At 36.4% G+C, this 21656-nt stretch overlaps 1 protein-coding gene across 1 annotated transcript in view; it reads left to right on the forward strand.

Annotated features, from left to right (window-relative positions):
- LOC127660301 (N-acetyl-beta-glucosaminyl-glycoprotein 4-beta-N-acetylgalactosaminyltransferase 1-like) overlaps positions 1 to 21656 on the forward strand; it is a 144187-nt gene that overhangs the window by 76258 nt on the left and 46273 nt on the right. Inside the window, exons 4-8 of the mRNA XM_052150459.1 lie at positions 6496 to 6594; positions 10639 to 10734; positions 10827 to 10917; positions 15337 to 15437; positions 15701 to 15768. Of these exons, the coding sequence (XP_052006419.1) occupies positions 6496 to 6594; positions 10639 to 10734; positions 10827 to 10917; positions 15337 to 15437; positions 15701 to 15768 (455 nt within the window). The remainder of the gene's footprint in view (positions 1 to 6495; positions 6595 to 10638; positions 10735 to 10826; positions 10918 to 15336; positions 15438 to 15700; positions 15769 to 21656) is intronic.

Below are 21656 nucleotides of genomic sequence, written 5' to 3' on the forward strand. Positions count from 1 at the left end.
AATTATTCCTATACATTTTAAGAAAAATAATATACGCAAAAAAAAAACTTGTTAAAAAAAAGCAGTAGTGAAACTAACTTCTTGGTATGCTTTTGGACAAGGCAGTCTTCCAAATTTTCATGCAAGCTTGATTTAAATGTTTGACCCAGGGCTTCGTAATACTGCATTAAGCTGTGAAATGACATGAATACATGAGTTTGTAGCAGGGTTCTATATGTGTTGACAAGGAGGAATCGGAGGATGGAAACTTCAGCTCAAAAGGTAAATTATATTTTCTAATAAATAGATTTTTAGCTTAACAACACAGGCTCAGTGGGAGTGGGAGTGGGTGTGTGCAGGGCGCTCTCGCTCTCTCTTTCCCCTCTACTGGTGTCTGGCTAGCTTTTAACTCCATCTCCACTCTCACTGTAATGACAGACAGCTGTTAAAGAATCATTGACAGGTGATGACCCTTACTGTTCTCATCTCCCGATCTTGCTCTCCAATGACAAGCCGATGCTTGACCACTTTTTAAATTTGTATATATATATATATATATATATATATATATATTTATTAAGGACTCTTTACAGCATTACAGTGAATATGGTTTTTAGTTACTGATTAACAGAAAAAAAACGATTTCATGTCAAAGTCAAAACACAACTCTACCAATAAGTATGCATTTATAAATATGAAATACAAAAAAATTTAGAAGTATCACTGGTGCCTAGGTAAATGATATCTGTACGTACATTCAAGGTATTTCAAGTGATTGCAGTATAAATACAACTGTATCTGTAAAATCCACTTAGTGGTGAGTCAATATCTTGGGATAAACCCTACGAAGACAAAATAACACTCCAAAGCAACTCCACAAAAAAATTATTGATAAGCATAAATCAGGTCCTGCAGTGGACATGCCAGGTTGATAGAGACCTATCCACAAAGGCTCAAGCCTGTAGTTTCTGCCAAATGTGCACTTAATGAATATTGACTTGAAAGGGAGTAAATGCAGTCAAGTATTGTGTTTAATAATGGTAATGAATTTACACTTATGTGAAAATGTGTTTTAACATTGACATTAGACTTTGTTGATCAGTATCTTAAAAGCAAAAAAATAAAATTAAAATAAATCACTGTTAATCATTGTTGTATATCAATAAAACACAACTTTCATGGGGTGGAATCATTGTGAAATGTATTTAATTTAATTACATTTTCTCACCTTCATTTCTTTAGAACACAAAAAGAGAAATTAAAAATGTATTTTCCATACAATGGCAGTACAATAAGACTCACTTTAAAACAGAGTAAAAAGTTACTTTGCTTCCACAAATTTACTGTAAAATTGCTTAAATATGGGGTTGTTTTTCTTTCAAAGTGAAAACTGTCATTTTCTGACCCAGATGATTTTCTTTCCATGGATACAAAAGGAAATATTCTGCTGAATGTCCAAGCTGTACTGAAAAGTACAATCTGGACAGACAATAACCCTAACCCTAAGTAAGTAAATAACAAAAATGACATTAAAAATACTCTTATTTAGCACTATATTTACTCAATTTCACACACAAATTTTACTAGATAGCAGCTTATTCTGATTTCGGTCATTTTTAGTCGTTTATTTGCAGAGCTGTCATGCAAGGTGCTAGCCTGCCATTGGGAGCAACTTGGGGTTAAGTGTCTTGCCAAGGACACTTCAGCATGTGGAGTCGAGTGGGCCAGGAATCAAACCACCAACTCTGCGATTAGTGGCCAACCCGCTCTACCACCTGAGCCACAGCCACCCTAAATAACAGATTGCACATTAGCAATTGCACTTTTAAATAAAGTACAGAATCAAACCAAATGTGCAAACAGTGCATAACGGATAAGACATGTCCTTATAGCAAATGAGAAGTGATTTTACTTTGTTGCACATACGCGCTCATGCAGATCCAGCGCAAGCCTCAATCTCCTGACAGTTTAAATGGCCTGGATCACCGGCTTGGATTATCACGGAGTGACCATCAGGATTTGTGAATCAGAGGAACTTTTGATCCTGATCCTGATGTTTTTATTCTGACTGAAAGAATTGGCGCTTCAGAGGAAGATATTAGATGAGTGCTCAATGGGAAGAAAACGCTGGATTTTCGTGAATTACATCTGTTGAAATGAGATATGTGCATATTTGCAGACAGTAGGCTATATGATATTTATTTTATTGATATTTGCCTTTTTATCATTAGACAAGACAGTTAAAAGTTATGGGGAACTTTTGAAGAGAGGCTGATAGAATACATGCTATAGAGGTAACTGTGTTGCACACTGGTCTATTATTGTAATAACACGATGGCACGTAACAAAATTAACCATGACTAGTTGTTTACATTCACATACAAGCAGGCGATTCTCAGCTCACTCAAGAAACAAATCTTCTTCTTTCATAAGGTCACCTCTGACAGGTTGTGTGCAGAGTTAAATCTATGCAAAACAAGAATGGTATTACATATGACTTTGCTTCAATTTAATGCAGAAAACTTAACAAAGGGAAACATTTAATTGCATCTCCTATTCAAGCAGATCTGTAAAAGATCTGTTCTGGCATTATACATATTTCTCCTCAGGACAAAATTGATTGGTGTTGTCCTAAAGAGCTGTGAAGTATCCTCACCAAGTCCTAAAAGTAATTAGTAAACTATGAATATTTAAATATCAAATACTTATTTTGTAAATAAAAGCATTTTATCTAAGTATTTTGTCAAATGTTTACTGTATTTGAAAGCAACCAAACAAGCAAACCAATTACCTTTTTACAGTGATGTCCTTAAAATATGCCATTTTGCCTTGTCTTCTGTGTTGAGCAGCATTTATCTCAACAGTCCCGCTCTTTTTTTACTAATATGTCCATGCAATTCTTGCTTTTCCTGGCGATTCAGCTAACTAGCTAGCAAATATATCTGCTAATGCTTATTGCATTTTGGGTGGAAAGGGCCCACTGTTTTCTTTTTCTGTTGTGGAAGTGAAATATATTGAACCTATTGTGCAGTTCTGTAGGTTTGTGGATGTGAGATTATCAATCATTTTACCTCAGCAAATTCGACGATTCCAAATGCTGACTCAAATTACTGCCAGCCCCAGCGTCATGTGTAATTCAAACTGGAGGAAAATTCAAGTCTTATAAAAGTTGAAAGCGGGAACAATGGAAAACATATAATGTTTCCCAAGGAACAGGGATGCACCTGGTTCGAAGCCAGTCAGATATGGCTCTCAAGTAGGCACTTCCCCTTTTATATATACACTCACCTAAAGGATTATTAGGAACACCTGTTCAATTTCTCATTAATGCAATTATCTAATCAACCAATCACATGGCAGTTGCTTCAATGCATTTAGGGGTGTGGTCCTGGTCAAGACAATCTCCTGAACTCCAAACTGAATGTCAAAATGGGAAAGAAAGGTGATTTAAGCAATTTTGAGCGTGCCATGGTTGTTGGTGCCAGACGGGCCGGTCTGAGTATTTCACAATCTGCTCAGTTACTGGGATTTTCACACACAACCATTTCTAGGGTTTACAAAGAATGGTGTGAAAAGGGAAAAACATCCAGTATGCGGCAGTCCTGTGGGCGAAAATGCCTTGTTGATGCTAGAGGTCAGAGGAGAATGGGCTGACTGATTCAAGCTGATAGAAGAGCAACTTTGCCTGAAATAACCACTCGTTACAACCGAGGTATGCAGCAAAGCATTTGTGAAGCCACAACACACACAACCTTGAGGCGGATGGGCTACAACAGCAGAAGACCCCACCGGGTACCACTCATCTCCACTATAAATAGAAAAAAGAGGCTACAATTTGCAAGAGCTCACCAAAATTGGACAGTTGAAGACTGGAAAAATGTTGCCTGGTCTGATGAGTCTCGATTTCTGTTGAGACATTCAGATGGTAGAGTCAGAATTTGGCGTAAACAGAATGAGAACATGGATCCATCATGCCTTGTTACTACTGTGCAGGCTGGTGGTGGTGGTGTAATGGTGTGGGGGATGTTTTCTTGGCACACTTTAGGCCCCTTAGTGCCAATTGGGCATCATTTAAATGCCACGGCCTACCTGAGCATTGTTTCTGACCATGTCCATCCCTTTATGGCCACCATGTACCCATCCTCTGATGGCTACTTCCAGCAGGATAATGCACCATGTCACAAAGCTTGAATCATTTCAAATTGGTTTCTTGAACATGACAATGAGTTCACTGTACTAAAATGGCCCCCACAGTCACCAGATCTCAACCCAATAGAGCATCTTTGGGATGTGGTGGAACGGGAGCTTCGTGCCCTGGATGTGCATCCCACAAATCTCCATCAACTGCAAGATGCTATCCTATCAATATGGGCCAACATTTCTAAAGAATGCTTTCAGCACCTTGTTGAATCAATGCCACGTAGAATTAAGGCAGTTCTGAAGGCTAAAGGGGGTCAAACACAGTATTAGTATGGTGTTCCTAATAATCCTTTAGGTGAGTGTATATATATATATATATATATATATATATATATATATATATATATATATATATATATATATATATGCACTGGGGAATAATGTACAGATTTAAATCTAGATAGGCCACATTTCCAGCAGACATCGATCCAACACCTTATCCTTGAATAATCATGCTAAATTGCTAATTTGGCACTAGAAAATCACAGTTGAAAGCTATTTGGTTTGTTAAATGGAGCTTAACTTTGTCTTTGTGTTTTTTTTTTGAGTTGCCACAAACAAAATTGTACAGAGCAGTTATTTGAGTTACCGTAGACATTGTCATTTCAAACCAGTCTGTTGAACTATCTCATACAAGGCATTTCCATCTGCAGAACTGCCACTCAATGGATGTTTTTTTTTTTTTTTGGCACCATTCAGGGTAAATTCTTAAGACTTTTGTGTGTAAAAATCCCAGGAGATCAGCAGTTACAGAAGTACTCAAACCAGCTGGCACTAACAATCATCTATGCGATTATCTAATCAGCCAAACGTGTGGCTTCAAAGTATAAACTCATGCAGACTGGGGTCAGCAGCTTCAGTTAATGTTCACATCAGCTATCAGAATGGGGAAAAAATTTGGACCATGGCATGATTGTTGATGCCAAATGGGCTGGTTTGAGTATTTGCTGATCTCCTGGGATTTCCATGGCCAACAGTCCCTAGATTTCTAGATATACCCAATTTGGGTATAATGTATGTTTTTTCGCACTTTTTCTAGCTTTCGATTCCATTTCTAGTGAGAAATTAGTATTGTAGAAATGAAATATACACTTGGTTATCGCCAAAACTGTCGTGATTTTGTTCAGCTGGACTGGAAGAAGCAGACGCGTTACCTTTAGTGGACACCAGATTGTAATCAAGCAATGATGTGATGGTACGCTGCTTCAGGAGCCTGACTAAAACCAGTTTCTGGAGGTACTGCCTTCATAGGCAAATGCTGTCTGTTGAGTCATTGACTGATAGGGCAGCGAGGGAACAAGACAGCTACCTTTGGTTTTTGGATGCAGCCTAGGTCTCTGGGGAATATCAACAGGCGTTTCTCAATCTGTGGGCATTTTCAAAGTAGGGAACTATCCAATCAAAGTAGGGAATCTCCATGTATTAATCTGTGAGCCTTTCCAAACCAGGATGAGCGTTTCTGAACTATCCAATTAAAGCAGGAAATCTCAGTGTAGTAGGCAAATCATATAAAGCGGTTGAAAAATGCCCATCCTGGTTTGAAAACATCCACTGATTGGAAAACACCCATTTTTGTTCTGCAGAAAAACAAGTCTCATTCAAAGGATTGTGCCTTTTACAGTATAGTGTCTCCTTTAGAACCAACACAGACCTGCTGGCCCCTCTAATACATCTTCCAGCAGCAACAACCTTAGTTTTTCCTTAGGTCTCCCATCCAGGTAGCCAGGCTCAACCCTGCTTAACTTCAGTGGATAACCAGGTGAGAGCTGCAGGGTGATATGTAATTTGAGTGACCAAATTACATATTCAAAGTAATTTGTCCACATTGAATGCAAAAAAAGCATTATGAACATTACAGCCAAAATTAACATATTCAGTGTTTAATATACAGCTAAGTAGAGCGGGATTTTGGTGCAATGGCATTTCACTGTGGGTGGAGCTACCCATGACTGCGCATAAATGGTCACTAAGCTACCAGCAAAATGTAATTTATTTTTTTATTTTTTTGCTTGTCACAGATGATTAGGATTAAGAACTTAGATTTAAATGTAAGATGTATCTTTTGTTGCGCAATGCTTTATTGCATAACGTCTGATATAATATATATATATATATATATATATATATATATATATATATATAGTATATAATATTAAAAACAGGTTACAAATGAACAATTAATCATCAAGCTGTGCTAAATACTCTAGGATAGTTGATTATAATGATATAGAGCAGCTGCTGTGTGCGGGGTGAAAATGCCTTTAAGGCTTCTCTTTATGCTGGATCACTGAGCACTCCTTGTTCCTGCTTTTTCAGGGGGAAGAGCTCAGTGAGTCTGTTCAGGAGAGCCATGCCAACACTGAGATGTGCAGACTCCTCAGCCAGAAGTTCCACAGGTTACCATGGAAACCAGAGGTAAAAAATGCTTTTTGTGTTTATATGCATACTTTAACCTAGGAGTTAGAAATGTGAAGGACAAAGGTCTCTCCCCTATTAAAACTGCTTGAATCTGTAAGCAGAAATGCAGCTAACCTTCCCTTACAGTATTACATTTATCTGTGAATCTCTCTCTCTCTCTCTCTCTCTCTCTCTCTCTCTCTCTCTCTCTCATTGTGTGTGATTTCCTCCCATAGCTCAGCATCCCTTCAGGAATCGTGCTAAAATTAAAAGAACAGGTGCCAAAAGGACGAGAGAAATAAAAGTACTATATCAATGATGAACCAACCAGTTCTCCTTAGTCTCACAATCCTTTTCCAGATATAAATGAATTAGTAACCTGCAAACTTTTCAGCATCATACATGAAACGATATTCCAAAAAACTATGTTTACTATTACAGCCTCTATACTGTCTATAAGGAGCATTGCAGGAACCACTTTTTACCATGCTGCTGAAATTCCAAATTTCACACCATGAAGGTTTTGTTTGGCATTTGCTATAAGCATTATAGAATTTAAGTTATCTCACTAATTTGCTAATTAAAAACTAATTTGGATAATTTCTCACTGGTTCTACAGTATCAGAGAGGGCGAAAGTAAATCGACAGTAAATCTCTCTGAGCCAAAACCTTGATCAGAACCTGCCAACCCCTAATATGCAAATAATAAACAGCCTGCTGGCTTAGCATTGGTTGCCTCATCATTCCCATTTCCATTAATTAGCAGCAAGTTATAAAATAATTAATTATCTGTTTTCATAATGTTACTCAAACAGGCCTTTGCATTAACATCATTCTAAAACAAATAATTTTCCTCCCTCAGCTCCACTTAATGTTTTTCTTGGTTTATTGCACCAAAAACGTTATTCAGTTTTACATGGCCATTTTCCATGCTCTCTCTTACCCTTAAAATAAAGGTAATGCAATGCCTTTGTGACAGGTTCACAAAACAATCTGTGCCTAAATGTAATGTACAAACTGTTAAGATCAGACTATAATGATTAGGGACTTTATTAAAAATAAACTTAGGCCACTCTTTCCTTATATTTGTATCCTTGAAGGATCAAGGAGGCACAAGGTTTGTTGGAACTTTCCCATATTTTACATGTAGTGTTTAGGCATCTATCTAGCTACAGAAATAATTCTATCTATCCTACTTCAAATTGTTATTAGTCTTAAATTGCCCCATCTCAATTTTTTTTTAGCATGTGGCAATCATCTGATTTGAAGTTACTTTACATTAAACAAAATTCACAAGGAAAAGATCATGTAATGTTTAGTTGTAGTGCTTTCAATATAGCAAAGGGTGGACAAATCACTCCTTTTTGTTTTATTAGCATTTTTCATACTGTCCTAACATTTTTATAATTAGGGTTGTAAAATGAACTCTTATTTCTAAAGGAAAATTTGATTTTTCATGATATGACCGCTTTCAGCACCAGTCTGTTTGTCCTGAAAATGAGGCGTTCCATACAGTAGCTGTAAACGTTTTCATATACCATACATAAAGAAAATTCAATGACCACCCTCCCCACCCCCACTGTGCGCTATGAGATATTAGCTTCTTGTTGGACTATAAAGTCAGGTGTCATGTGTGGAGAAATCCTCCAGGAAGTTATAAGATTGTAGAAGCCAAGCTCCCATATTAACACTTTCCAAATACCAAATTTGAGAAACAATGGTCTTTGGTGAGTATACACTTTAAAATTGCTCACCAGCTTACCAGTACCTTTATTAGGTACTTAATAACACATGGAAGTCTAAAACATTGAATTGTAAGAATGTTAATCTGATTCTGACCCTCACTGATGTGTCATGTGAGCGATTCAAAAACCATATGTTATTCTGCCTTTATGAATGATTTTACTTCCCAATTCTGAAGTCGAGTATGTCTCGTTCAAGAAAAGGAATCATGAAAAAAAACACAAGGTTAATTCCTGTGTATTTTTTGGGGAACTCTTATTTTGATACGATACGAATTTGTAATACCTAAATGTATATGACTGAAATGGCAAGCACTAATAATTTACTGTGTTTAGAAAAATCCCAACAGATACCATACTCTACAATGACATGTTGAAGAGTTTGAAGGGTTGTTCATGTGCAACTTCCGAATAGAAAACTTGTATTACAATAATTCCAGTAACACGTGAAGGCAGCATAAGCAATCTACTTAAAAGACATAGTTCACAAAAAAATTATAATGCTCTCTTCATTTATGCAATCCTTCTCAAGCTTGTATGCTTTTGTCCCCCTGCAAAACACAAAGAAAGATATTTTGAAGGATATATGAAATGTTTTTGTCCATACTATGCAATTCGAAAACATCCAAAACTTTCAAGCTCCAAAAATTACTTAAAGGCAGCATAAAAGTAATCCATACAACTCACACACACACACACACACATATATATATATATATATATATATATATATATATATATATATATATATATATATATAAATAGCAATAATGCAAAATACAGTTTCATTGCCAATAAGAAATATTTATGGGTGTTAAATCTCAATTTTTGATTCAAACCTTGGTAACTCTGGAGCTCTAATGATAACTGTGATTTAAGGAATATCAGATTCCAGAAATAGCAAACAGTGCACAGACGTTACACAGTAGTTGCACTGGCTGGTTCTCGTACTGTCTGTCTCATTGGAAATGTGTCAATCATTTGTCTGATATGCATCCAAGATTATCCACTGCAGAGAAAATCACACAGTGCAGAGATAACCTCTGTTGTTTTATCAGTTGATTTATGGGCTCCCCTCGCTGTGTAATTGAATGTCATCACATGGCCAGTAGGAATAACTAGGCTGGGAAATATATCATCAGGGTTTAGACTAGTAGCACAGGAAGATGACCCTGACAAAGGAAATGTCCTCTTGGGCCATTCATTCACACTCTGTACAGTATGTTGCAATATAGGAAGATGTCCATATCTAGCATTGCAGAATTTATTTTAGAATTACTCATAATTCGGTGATAACGGGAAGATGAATGTTATTCATTTGGTCTGATAAAAGAAGGCTCAGATGTATTTATACTTTATAATAACCAGCAGAGACAAGTCTATTGCTGATAAACAATGAGACCATTTAGATTTGTTTTATGCCTACAGGGGATTATGGTAGCAAATCCTATTTTTCTTTTAATACTGTGGGGGCTGATATAGATGCTGTCAAATTCTTCTTGTTTTCCCATGTGCAAAACAAACAATAATGACAGTTATTTATCTATTTTGAGCATGTGAAAATTTTAATAGCACACTTCATAATGCCCAGAGCTAAATCCACAGTACCACCTGTGAACACATAATAATCTGCTTTCCTCTCCACTGAACACTCGAATGCTGTGTGTGAATGCAAAATGGCAATGGAGTGGCATACCCAGTATGCCCCTGACAGCTGTAACCATCCCCAAGATGGCTCAGTTTTCAGTGGCGTCCTGTCCGCCTACTTTTAGAGTGAGTTGGATGCCAATCCCACCATCCACACTAGCTGCAATTATAGAGGCTACATTTAAAAGTGGCTGCACTGGGAGAAACCTGAAAGACTGACAGAAGGATGGGAGCAACATTTCCTGCTAAACTACTACCTCTGCTGCATCACAATTGTTCATTAAATCATGTGCATAAAGTTGCTTAAAAAACATTTTCCCATTTATGACGATTTATGTTTTCTACTGTAAAATTATTGGTGCTTGTCCAATATGCATGTAATACCTGCAGGGTTTCTTTAAAAATACTTTCGTTATACACACTGTCACATTTATGGGTGATTTAATTTACAGCAGTAATTTACGGTTTGCTCTTCGCCGTCTTTTCGCTCTCTCACTTTGGGGTCGTGGCATATTCACAGATCTAATTTCAGTGGTACTTGTTGGGTTGACCTGAGCACATTTGGGCCTGTGGTTGTTCGAATGTTACGTGTTTTAATATAAACAAATTGTGTTTCTTCATATTCTAAAGTAAAATCTGATTCTCTCTCTTTTTGTTCTCTGTTTTCTATCAGTATAAAGGTCAAGCCAATCTGCATGTGTTTGAAGACTGGTGTGGCTCATCTGTCTCCCAGCTCAGGAAGAATCTTCATTTTCCTCTCTATCCACATGTAAGACCCAAATAGTTCTGTAAATTAGTGTTAGTGCTTGGGTTTAAGAACAGAAAGGCTTACAATATTTATATTTTAAATCTTCCCAACAGACCAGGACCACAGTGAAGAAAATTGCAGTGGCTCCAAAGTGGAAGAATTATGGCCTTAGAATCTTCGGATTCATTCATCCCTATAAAGATGGTAAGTGTATTTTGTCATTATATTTGTGTTACATTATATTATATTATATTATATTATATTATATTATATTATATTATATTATATTATGTTATATTATATTATTATTATTATTATTTGAAATAATGGCTTTACAAAAATAAGCCTATTTTTTACCCTATCAAATATTATGGATTATTTGAGGAATAGCTCAAAAACTGTGGTTATTTGATCTAATCACAATTATTGCTCACTTCAATTCCAAACACATTTTACTGTCCAAATTTACTTGTGCGTTTGTGTTTCATTTAATTGAATTTAGACTGTCTCACTGACCCGCACAACACACTCCACTTAGAGAAGCTACTGAAGAGTGTGTGAAAATTAACCACATCTGAAGCACTCTGATGCACCGTGCAACATTTACCGGAAATGTTGTCATGTCTTCTGAAGCCTTTTAAGTCATCGAGTTGTTAAAAGAAGGTTAAAATACACCCCTATTTGTTTTTATTACTTTATTTATGTAATTTATTATTCATAATAACACTATACATTTGAACATCTACTGCAAAAATTCTATACAGTGTCATTTATACAATGATGATGTTGACAGAAGGAATATTTCGGATTCAATACAAGATAAGCTCAAACAACAGCATGTGTGGCATAATGTTGATTATCACAAAAATTAATTTTGACTTGCCCCTCCTTTTCTTTAAAAAAAGCAAAATTCGAGGTGACAGTGAGGCACTTGCAATGAAAGTGAATGTTAATGTTAAACTAATCCCTTTTTTGAAATTATAGCCACAAGACATAAATAATATGTGTGTTAACATGATTTTAGTGTGATAAAATCAGTACTAACCTTTTCTGTGTAAAGTTATAGCCAATTTTACAACTTCATTGCCATGACAATGTAATGTCAACCCTAAAATGACTGTAAAAATTACAATTTAAACAACTTTTCAGCTTGAATAATACATGAGTTTTAACATAGGTGTCATGTTAAGATGTGTTTTTGTTAATGTCTTGATTCCATGTGTTTTATTTTGAAAAGTTTATTTCCTGTTCCCCTTGTCATGTGATGTCCTGATTTTCCCTCCATGTTTATGTGTCTTGTTTTCATTGGTTTATTGTTTCATTATGTTGTTATCAGTTCTAGTTATTTTATTGGTTCATGGTCATTGTCTTGTTATCTTGTTTATTAGTTCAGTCTTGTGATTGGTTATCTTGTTCATGTGTTCTCCCAAGTCCATGTATTTATACCCTCATGTTTGCCATTGTCCTTTGTCGAGTATATTTAATGTAACACCGTTGTTTTGTTCTAATCATAGTCAAGTTCAAGTCAAGTCAAGTCAAGTCAAGTCAAGTCAAGTCAAGTCAAGTCAAGTCAAGTTCATGTTTAGGTTTAGTTCTCGTTCATTGGTAGGGTGTTGGGAATTTAAGTTTTGTTTAATAAACTGCATTTGGGTTTGTCTACACTTCATGTCATTGTCTTTGTCCTTGCCAGCAACGTTTCAAAAGGCAAGGCATGACAAGTTTATTTATAAAGCACATTTCATACAAAATGGCAATTCAAAGAGCTTTACATATAAATGATAAAGAAAATACTATTAAGAACAATAAATGAGAAAAAAGTAATAAAATGAATTTTAAAAATAAGTAAAAATGATTAAAATGAATCAAAAAGAATACAGAAATAAAATGATGCAGTGCAAACAGTAAGTGCTCCACAGTGCTCAGCCGTTAAATGCACGGTTAAACAGATGTGTTTTCAGTCTGTATTTGGATGTGGCTACTGTTGGAGCACATCTGACCTCTTCTGGAAGCTGGTTCAATGGCATAATAGCTAAATGCTGTCTCACATTGTTATGAGTGAACCCTTTGTATGTCTAACTGACTTAATTCTAAAGATCTGAGAGGTGTAAAATTTATATTCAACAAGCATGTCTGAAATGTATTTAGGTCCTAGGCTATTGAGCTATTTATAAATGAGTAATAGTACTTTAAAATTGTAAATGTAACTGGAAGCCAGTGTAAAGACCTGAGGACTGAAGTAATATGCTCTGATTTTTTGGTTCGGGTAAAAATCCTGGCAGCGGCATTCTGAATGAGAATAAGAAGTAATGTAATTGCTTTTTATAAAATTATAACCTTCACATTTCTGCTTTTAAACCCTCCAAATTGGCCACATTCACTTCCATTGTGTGGAATTGTCACTTTCAAGTGTCTCACTGTAACTTTAGCTTTTTTTAAAGAAAAGGAGGGATGAGTCAAAATTTATTTTGTGGTATTCAATAATATGCCACAAATGCTGGCGATAGAGTTTAACTTGTATTGAACCTGGACTATTTCGTTAAACACGCAAGCTCATTATCGTGTTGCAGGTAATTGAGTCATAAGACAAAAGTGGCCCAATGTTCAGTGACTGAACACCATTGCCAGTGCCCAAATTCATGTTCACGATATAGTGATTCACAACATACATTGAGGAGCTAGGGAGCTGATTGATACACACCCTTGGAATTCATCTGTCCATTAGGGATTCCAATCCATACAGGTCTGTAAACAGCAGAGCAGCTCCAGTTCATTTTACTGCCTCCAGCATGTTTCAGATAAGTTTTTATATAACAGTTTTTTGTATTGCAGTTATTTGTTTTCCTGAAATATACAGTATTTATGAACATTGTCCATAGAGCACTGTCCCAGAATCACTTCCAGGAGTGGAACATAATGCATATGCATTTTTTTATGAACCAATTGATCATTATTAAATGCTTGAGATTTTGTTTCAACAAAAACTTTTTTTATTATTATTCAGCATAACTGTGAGTTATGTGAGTTGTATTAATAAGATTATTCATTTTAATCAGATTGCATAAAAGGAGCTATTTAAGTAAAATAATCTAAAATGTTTTCAAACTTTTGTGCTGTTCGTGCACACACGGGGTCCTTTTGTGCTGTTCGTGCACACACGGGGTCCTTTTGTGCTGTTCGTGCACACACAGGGTCCAAAGGTCTGAAACCACATTTTTCATTTAAACCTGGAAATAAACTATGTTTAGGATATTGTACATTTTAAAACAAAGGAAAGTAATGACAAATTTAAGGAGAAATATTTAAGATTCTTCTCTATGCTGTCTTTAAATCCAAACACTATATACTAAAAATACTAAAACTTCTGAAATTCATTAGTGCTTTCAATCGATTCAAATTATAATCAAATTAATTTGATCATATGCCGATTGATGAATCAAATTTATCGCAGATATCAAACATTTCATGACAAAGGCCACCAAATAAAAAAAATATTAAATATATAACAATTAAATAATGTAATTATTAAATAATAAGTAAATAATTACAAATTATAATATACAATAAATATAATTCATATAATTAAATATGCAATACCTTTTTTGTGGCTGACAAGTAAACCATTGATAAGGCACTACAAAAAGTTTGCTTTTGAAGTCAATATAATTTTTATTTCCATATAATTAAATAAGCCTATCATTTAACTACAGTACAGGAATACATTTTTCTAGTGAATTTGTATATCTGTCTAAGATAGATGACACTTTGGATGTGCCGCGTAATAAACAGAATTTTAGGATGCTGTGCCAATTTAAAATTAGTTTAAAACTTAGAAAAACACATCTTGAGATATGCTCCGTCCAGCTGGATTTGAAAGCAAGAATGCATCATCATCTTGCACGTTGCCTATACAGTTGGAGTTACGCTCACTGCCCCATTCTGACTGAGACTCATAGAAACATGAAGGTGGTACTAAAAGCATGAAATACTCAGATGGTAGGAATTTCTTATTACTGTCCGGGTGGAAGGATTCATTTTTTTTAGCTCATTCTATAATTAGCCACATTTAATACATTAAATAGACATCTCTTGAGTTCATATACATTTTTCAGACTTTTGGACCCCACTGTATGACCCCACTCCATTTAGTGTGTGTAGTTTGAGTGATATGTAAGAGACCTGAACATCAACATTATCTGACAGGAAAGGAACACAGAAGCTTTTACTTCATTATATCCCTTGCAGTCAGCACATTCTGCACACTCACTAACCTGATAAGAAAACACTGCTGTGAGAAAAGCCCTGAAGTGTGCCAGTGTGCTTGTGTTAGTGGGAGAAAAGTTATGAGATTGTTTTCATTAGTAATTAACTAAGGTCGCTGAGTCAGGCTTTTGACTGTGCCACATAAGCTCACAAGACAATAATAGAATTAATGAATTGTAAGGATACTGTACATATACTACAATGTAGCCATTGGAAGTGGGTTAGAATTGGTGGGTGTTAGATTATTGTGAGATACCAGTGACTAACAAATGAAAACATTACCAAAGCAAGTTTAGAGTTGAGCAGAACCTGAAGAGCAAGTCATAAGGTTAAACATGCATGTTTATGAATTATTTGTTTCAGGGGATTTCCAGTTCGCCATTGCATCGGATGACAACTCTGAACTGTGGCTTAGCTCAGATGAGAATCCGCTCAATTCCAGACTGCTGGTGTATGTGGGACAGGTGTGCACTACAAAACATGAACCATTCAACAAACCAGTCAGTAGTTCTGAATCATTTTTATGATATGATATGATGGCTTTAAAGCCTAAATATGAAGATCAGCTTTTCTTGGCAGATCGGTTGGATAACTTCAGAAGAGCTAAGGACTGAGTTTATTCCTTTGAGTTCTATGGAACAGATTTGCCGTGCGTGTGTGTGTGTGAGAGACAGAGAGAGAGAGAGAGAGAGATTCCTTACAGTCTCTTTTCTCTGTTGTCATACAGTATGGCCCGGAGTGGACAGCTCCTGGAGAGTTCAGCAAATTCAGATCCCAAACTTCCAAACCTGTGCGGTAAGTGCCATACAGCAGTCTCTATACAATACAGATGATTTGCAATGGATTTTACCTCAGAATATATAACACATATTAGTTAAATGGGATAGGTAATGTTTGAAGAATGGAACAGTGCTGGCCTGCTCGACCGGTAATATGATTTTCCGATATTTTATCCGATATTCAAGCATTTTTCTTTAATCAGATATTGTTTTTGTAATATTGGATCCACCAATAACTGACTCTAGCAAGAGTTTCTAAAAATGCATGCACGACGGCCAGTGCAGCAGTAAATGTGAGAGGAAACCATGCTGGGGTTGTCCACTGGTAATGTAACTTGCTTTTGCAATGTATTGCTTGAATAACATTTTATTAAACCACATCCATTCATGCTCTAATGAGATGTGTTAACTAATGAGATGTGCTACATAAATGTTTCATGTGTAGTTTAATTGCTAAGAAATGGAGACGAACCCATGTAAAGACAAATCCCGCAAAGTCCCAAAGACATAACATTACATCACATTGATCAACCTGAACAGCCTTGGATGAGTGCATGTTGGAAATATGATGGTTTAATTTAATTATCTGTTGGCTGAGTTTATTAGTCTTGTAAAGCTGCCGTTGTTATGGATCAACTGGATATCATGTTAACTGGGGATGTGTGCTTCCATGTGAATAATTTTACTTGCCTTTTCAGCAGATTTGTTCAGTGAGTAAAGAAAATTTTGGTATCATTATTAAGCAGAGTTGTTTCATCGAAGTCTGTTCTTATTAATTTGACAGTTTAAGAGTGATTTTAACGGTTTCACAGGGTAACATCTGGTTTCCCATGTTAACGAGGGACATTCATTTGAAAGGGAACTGGCCATAACAATTGTCAGAGCAGTAAATCGCAATGGAATTCTTTTATATACAACACTACAGCATCATAGGCTGACATGTGTTTATAATATACTACCAATTGCTTTTTTTTCTGTATAATGAATAATGGCCATGTAACCATGACAGTTTGATTAACTTTCTCTTACCATTGAAAATGAACAAAGTGATCTGCTATTTAGAAATTTATCATTAGTTAATTGTTAAGTCATGCTTATTCATCACTCATTGACTTGAGTTAAAATCCTGGTTCATCAAGTGCAATTTTATCTTTGCTGCAGGTTATGGTGTACATTTAGGTCTATTGAAAACTATTTTGTAAAACATGTACACAATGTATTATATTGTTTTAAACAAATCTATACAAATTTCAACCAAATCTGGCAGCCAGTAATCACAGTATAACCTGAATTTTTGGAGAATGGTTGAAATACTGAGGTACAAATTATGTATATTATGAAAAATAATAATAACTACGCTGTCTATAATTTACAGGCTTTTTTAAATTGTCAAAATAATGTAAACAATTTATTTAAAGTTGCAGTATGTAAGATTCAGAACCCTGTGTTATTTTTAACATGTAACATGTATTTTGTCTTACTATACTAGAAGAGTTTTATAGTCTGAAGAAGTAATCCAAATTATTTAGAATACGTTACTGACCTTGAGTAATCTAACGGAATACATTACAAATGACATTTTACAGCATGTATTCTGTAATCTAGTGTAATACATTTCAAAAGTAACCCTCCCAACCCTGGATGTAACATACAAAGAGACTGAATGTGATCCACCGGCATCATGCTGAAAGATTAGGTAGCATAATTAAAATTACAACAGGTATGATTGTTTTACTAAAAACTTTGAGACTGTATATTATATTTGACTCTCCAGTGCTAGGAGGTCTGGCTATGCAAGACTGTAGTTTGAAGTAATCACTTTACTTTGCATGATACATTGACTGCATTTATACGATAGCCTAGGTCGGTGCTAGCTAGCTATCCAGCTTTATCATTAGGTGTTAGCTAAATTTGGTGGATGATGACATTAGCTGTTTATAAAATAGACTTTATATTATAAATATGTTGACACAATTCAATATTGATGGGATTCCATCACAACTGTCATTTTGATGTATCGATGCGCTATTGTTTTATAATAACAGAATGTATATATTTTCTGTATAACCAAGTTACCCTACACTAATGAATGGGTCTTTTTGTATTATCTTGAACATCGTCTAGCATTAATTTAATGTGTTATAGTTTACCTTGTTGAATAATTAGAGATGAACATTGTTTATGACAGATACTGTGCAGGGGAGATCAAGTTAGCTAAAATTACACATATCAATACTTATGGCACTATATTTCACATGCTTTTACAATTATGTAAGCTTACCTGTCCAATAAGAAGAATGGCAAGAATGGGAGTGGGGGGGTTCAGCTTACTTTGAGTTTGTGTAGGAGTCGATGTTGTGCTGGGAGCCAGACGTTTGCTGGATTCCATCTCTAAGATAACATTACCTAGTGTTGCAGTTTGTTGTCGCTGTTGAATAGCAGAAGAGAAGCTATTACTGTCTGAGGCAAGGCTCTCGGGAGCGCACATAAATGTCACATCATTTGGATTTCCAATCAAAAGCAACCTGCTCCCTTCGCATGAAATCATTCTACAGGCTTTAATAGGCAAACTAGGAAGTACGGGAAGGGCTAATTTTTTTAAGTTGCGTTACAAGCTCTTCACACATTGGCAAAAAAAGGTCAATGGTTAGATCTGTGCTAACGCTAGACCAATCAGCTTTTCTATTATTTGCAAACAACAATTTTGTTAAACTTATAAAATCTATATATATACTCCCATTCAAGTCCCACGTCAACATTGGAAACCAGATGTTACCCTGTGAAACCATTAAAATCGCTCTTAAAATTGTCAGATTTATTGGAACAGACATCGATGAAACAAAGCAGGTTAATAATGATATCAAAAAATGTTATGTGCAAAACTACTTTTAATTACTCATTGACAATTCACATTGAACAAATCTGATGAAAAGACAAGTAAAACTATTCTCATGCATGCGCACATCCCCAGTAAACATGATACCCAGTTGATCCATGACACCGTTCATGTAGATGCTTGTTCCAATGGAATGACTGGTCGTATGTCAAAATGGCAACCTTATGCCAGCGCAGCTTTTAACAAGATTTGCATCGAATTATATTAACATTTGCAATTAAACTTTATTTCCTTTGAATCATCATCTACACTATTACAGATCTGTGGAAAGGATCTCTGCAACAAGTTTCCTACAGCGCGTTATGCGCAAACATGTAGACATTCATGGGGGAAAATGTATTTATTATTTTTTACTTATTGTTTATACTTATTCCAGCTAACTAATTGCATTTAGCCTATTAAACAACACCTAAACCTTTAAATTGTAGGCCTAGTTTAAAATAAATTACATTCATGCAATGACTCCCTTTTTGAACATGTAAAATAAAGATGAAATAAAACTTTTCGGTTCTGCATATCGGTTATCGGATATGTAAACACACAAATAATAAATGAATGAAAACACTCTGCCGGATGATATCAAGAGCCAATTTAACTAGCAATGACCACTCATTAAATCTGACACTAATACACTCATAGTTTATATCCGTGATCAATTTAAAGTGGTAAAAAGACTGTTAAAATTCAAACAGTTGTAACAATTTAACAAGCGTCCTGCTCAGTAGGTGTCTACTCTGCGAGAGTGATTGTAAATCACAAGGAACACATTACATAGTATTTTGTTAGAGCTATGTGTTATGTCGTCCGTTTTAATCACCCTTGACAGTCCTCTTCAGCCATTGCTGATTTTTGCCAAAGTGGAGTCTTAGTGTGAGTGTTGTGTGCTGTTTAATTATTCATCAGCAGTGTCAGTCTAAAAGAGAGCATGTACATGTTCCAGAATATTTTAGAGCCAATATAAGACAAATACATTCATTGGCATTTATTTTTTAAATGCAGAGAAGGGCCTCCTGTTTTCACTGATAGAGCTTTGACAATGGTCTGGCAATGGTTCAAACTGCCACAATAGTGTCTTTGATATAATTTGCTATTTTTTTGAGGAAGTCCGGGTGTAGAGTTGCACAAATTTGTATGACTTTCATCCAACTAGAGCTAGACTTCATGTGCCCATCTTCGTTCTCTCTTTACTTTCTTTCAAAGGCCTTTTTGATTGATTTCAAACAGTTTAACAAATTCTCACATTAATCCGAAATCCTCCTCCGCTAAATATTATATGTATGTAAAAAAAAAGGTTCAGTATAAAAGGTATACATACAAATTACATGTAAATGAACACACACATACACATTTATGCACCCATAGTCAATTATATACATACAGTATATAAAGACACACAAATAACTAAATATAAAAAAGACTAGGCCACAATTTAGGGATAAACTAGTTAACATTTGTGACAAGGAGGAGGGTGTGGCCTAGAAGATGTATGGCCAGGGCTGAGTTACCCAATCAGCTGGAGAGAGATAAAGGAGGAGCGAGAGAGACACTGAGCTGTGTGTGTGTGTCGACGTCTGTTGTTATGTTTCAGTTCAGCTCTTGTGTTGATTAAAGTCTTGTTAATTGTTAATCCAGTTCCCACTTCCTCCTTTCCCAAACCTTGTTACACTGGTGCCGAAACCAAGGAAGGGAGGATAGGCATGCTTACCAGGAGAACTCAACGCTGCCGTCTGCCAGGGAGATGTACGAGCCCGCTGCCATCTGCCAGGAGATGGAGGAGCCATTACCATCTGCCAGGAAGCAGAGGAGCCGTTACCATCCACCAGGGGATGGAGGAGTCACTGTTGTCTGCCAGGAGGCGGAAGAACCGCTGCCGTCCTCCAGGGAACAGAGTACCCAGTTTTGTCCGCAGGGGTGCGGAGGAACCACGGCCATCCGTCAGGGGACAGAGGAGCCGCTGCTGGCTGCCAGGAGGCAGAGGAGCCCGCTGTCGTCTGCTAGGGGGCAGAGGAGTGGCTGTGGACTGTGTGGGAGACTTGCCTGCGGGAACTGGAAGCTTTTATTTTCTCTCTCTCCCCTCTCTCACTCTCTTGGGCTCTCCTGCTCTCTTTCTCTCTCCCCTCTCTCTCCCCTCATCCTACCCAAGTGCCAAAGAGGCGGTGCAGACCAGCCAGCGACGGAATGGCTAAAAAGGCAACTCTTCCCCACCCCTCCTCGCCCTATCTGCCACTGAACATGATGTCTCACTTGCAAGAATCTAGAAAAGTCTTGGGCAGATTAAAATGTAGAGATCAAATGAAGCAAAAGTATTACCAAGGAACAAATCATTGAAACTTTTAAACCTTTTGTTGTACCAACTCTGAAAAGTTATGTCTTTCAGCGAGGGTTTAAAGAGATGATTAAACGCAATGGGGCTCAAAAGGGAGAAATTAAATAATTCAAATGTTTTCCTAAACTGAGCCCAGATCTTCAGCAAGTGTTTCACAACTGGAAATTATATAGGTGAAGTGTTAAATGGCAATGGGAGCGCTTCTCCCAGAAGCACTGGGAGAGAAACTTTTTCTGCACAATGTGATTCCATAACGGCTCATGATGGGGGCAAGGCAAATAATGATAATGCCACCAGTATAACATGCATCTTATGTTGTTTCCAAATAGTAGAACTTAAAGTTCGGAAGGGCTATGTCACTACTACCCTTCGGCCTCTGAAGGAAAGACTTACATAGATGAGGTTGCTTGCCCTTCCAAATATATGTAGATGTGATCCTGATGAAGGCCCTAAGGGTGGCCAAAAATATTATTGATTATTGTGGTGGTGGGGGCATGGTTGAGCTTGTGAATGGAGAGCTAGATCAGGAGATAAGAATGGTAAGGATCATCACCTGGCAATGATTGTCTCTAACAGCTGTTTGTCATTGCAGTGAGAGTTGGAGTCAGATTTAAGAGCGAGCCAGACGCCAGTGAGGAGAGAGAGAGAGAGCTGAACCTGAGTATAGTGTGTGTGTTGTGAA

The sequence above is a fragment of the Xyrauchen texanus genome, chromosome 1, assembly GCF_025860055.1.
Source record: "Xyrauchen texanus isolate HMW12.3.18 chromosome 1, RBS_HiC_50CHRs, whole genome shotgun sequence".
Classification (NCBI taxonomy): domain Eukaryota; kingdom Metazoa; phylum Chordata; class Actinopteri; order Cypriniformes; family Catostomidae; genus Xyrauchen; species Xyrauchen texanus.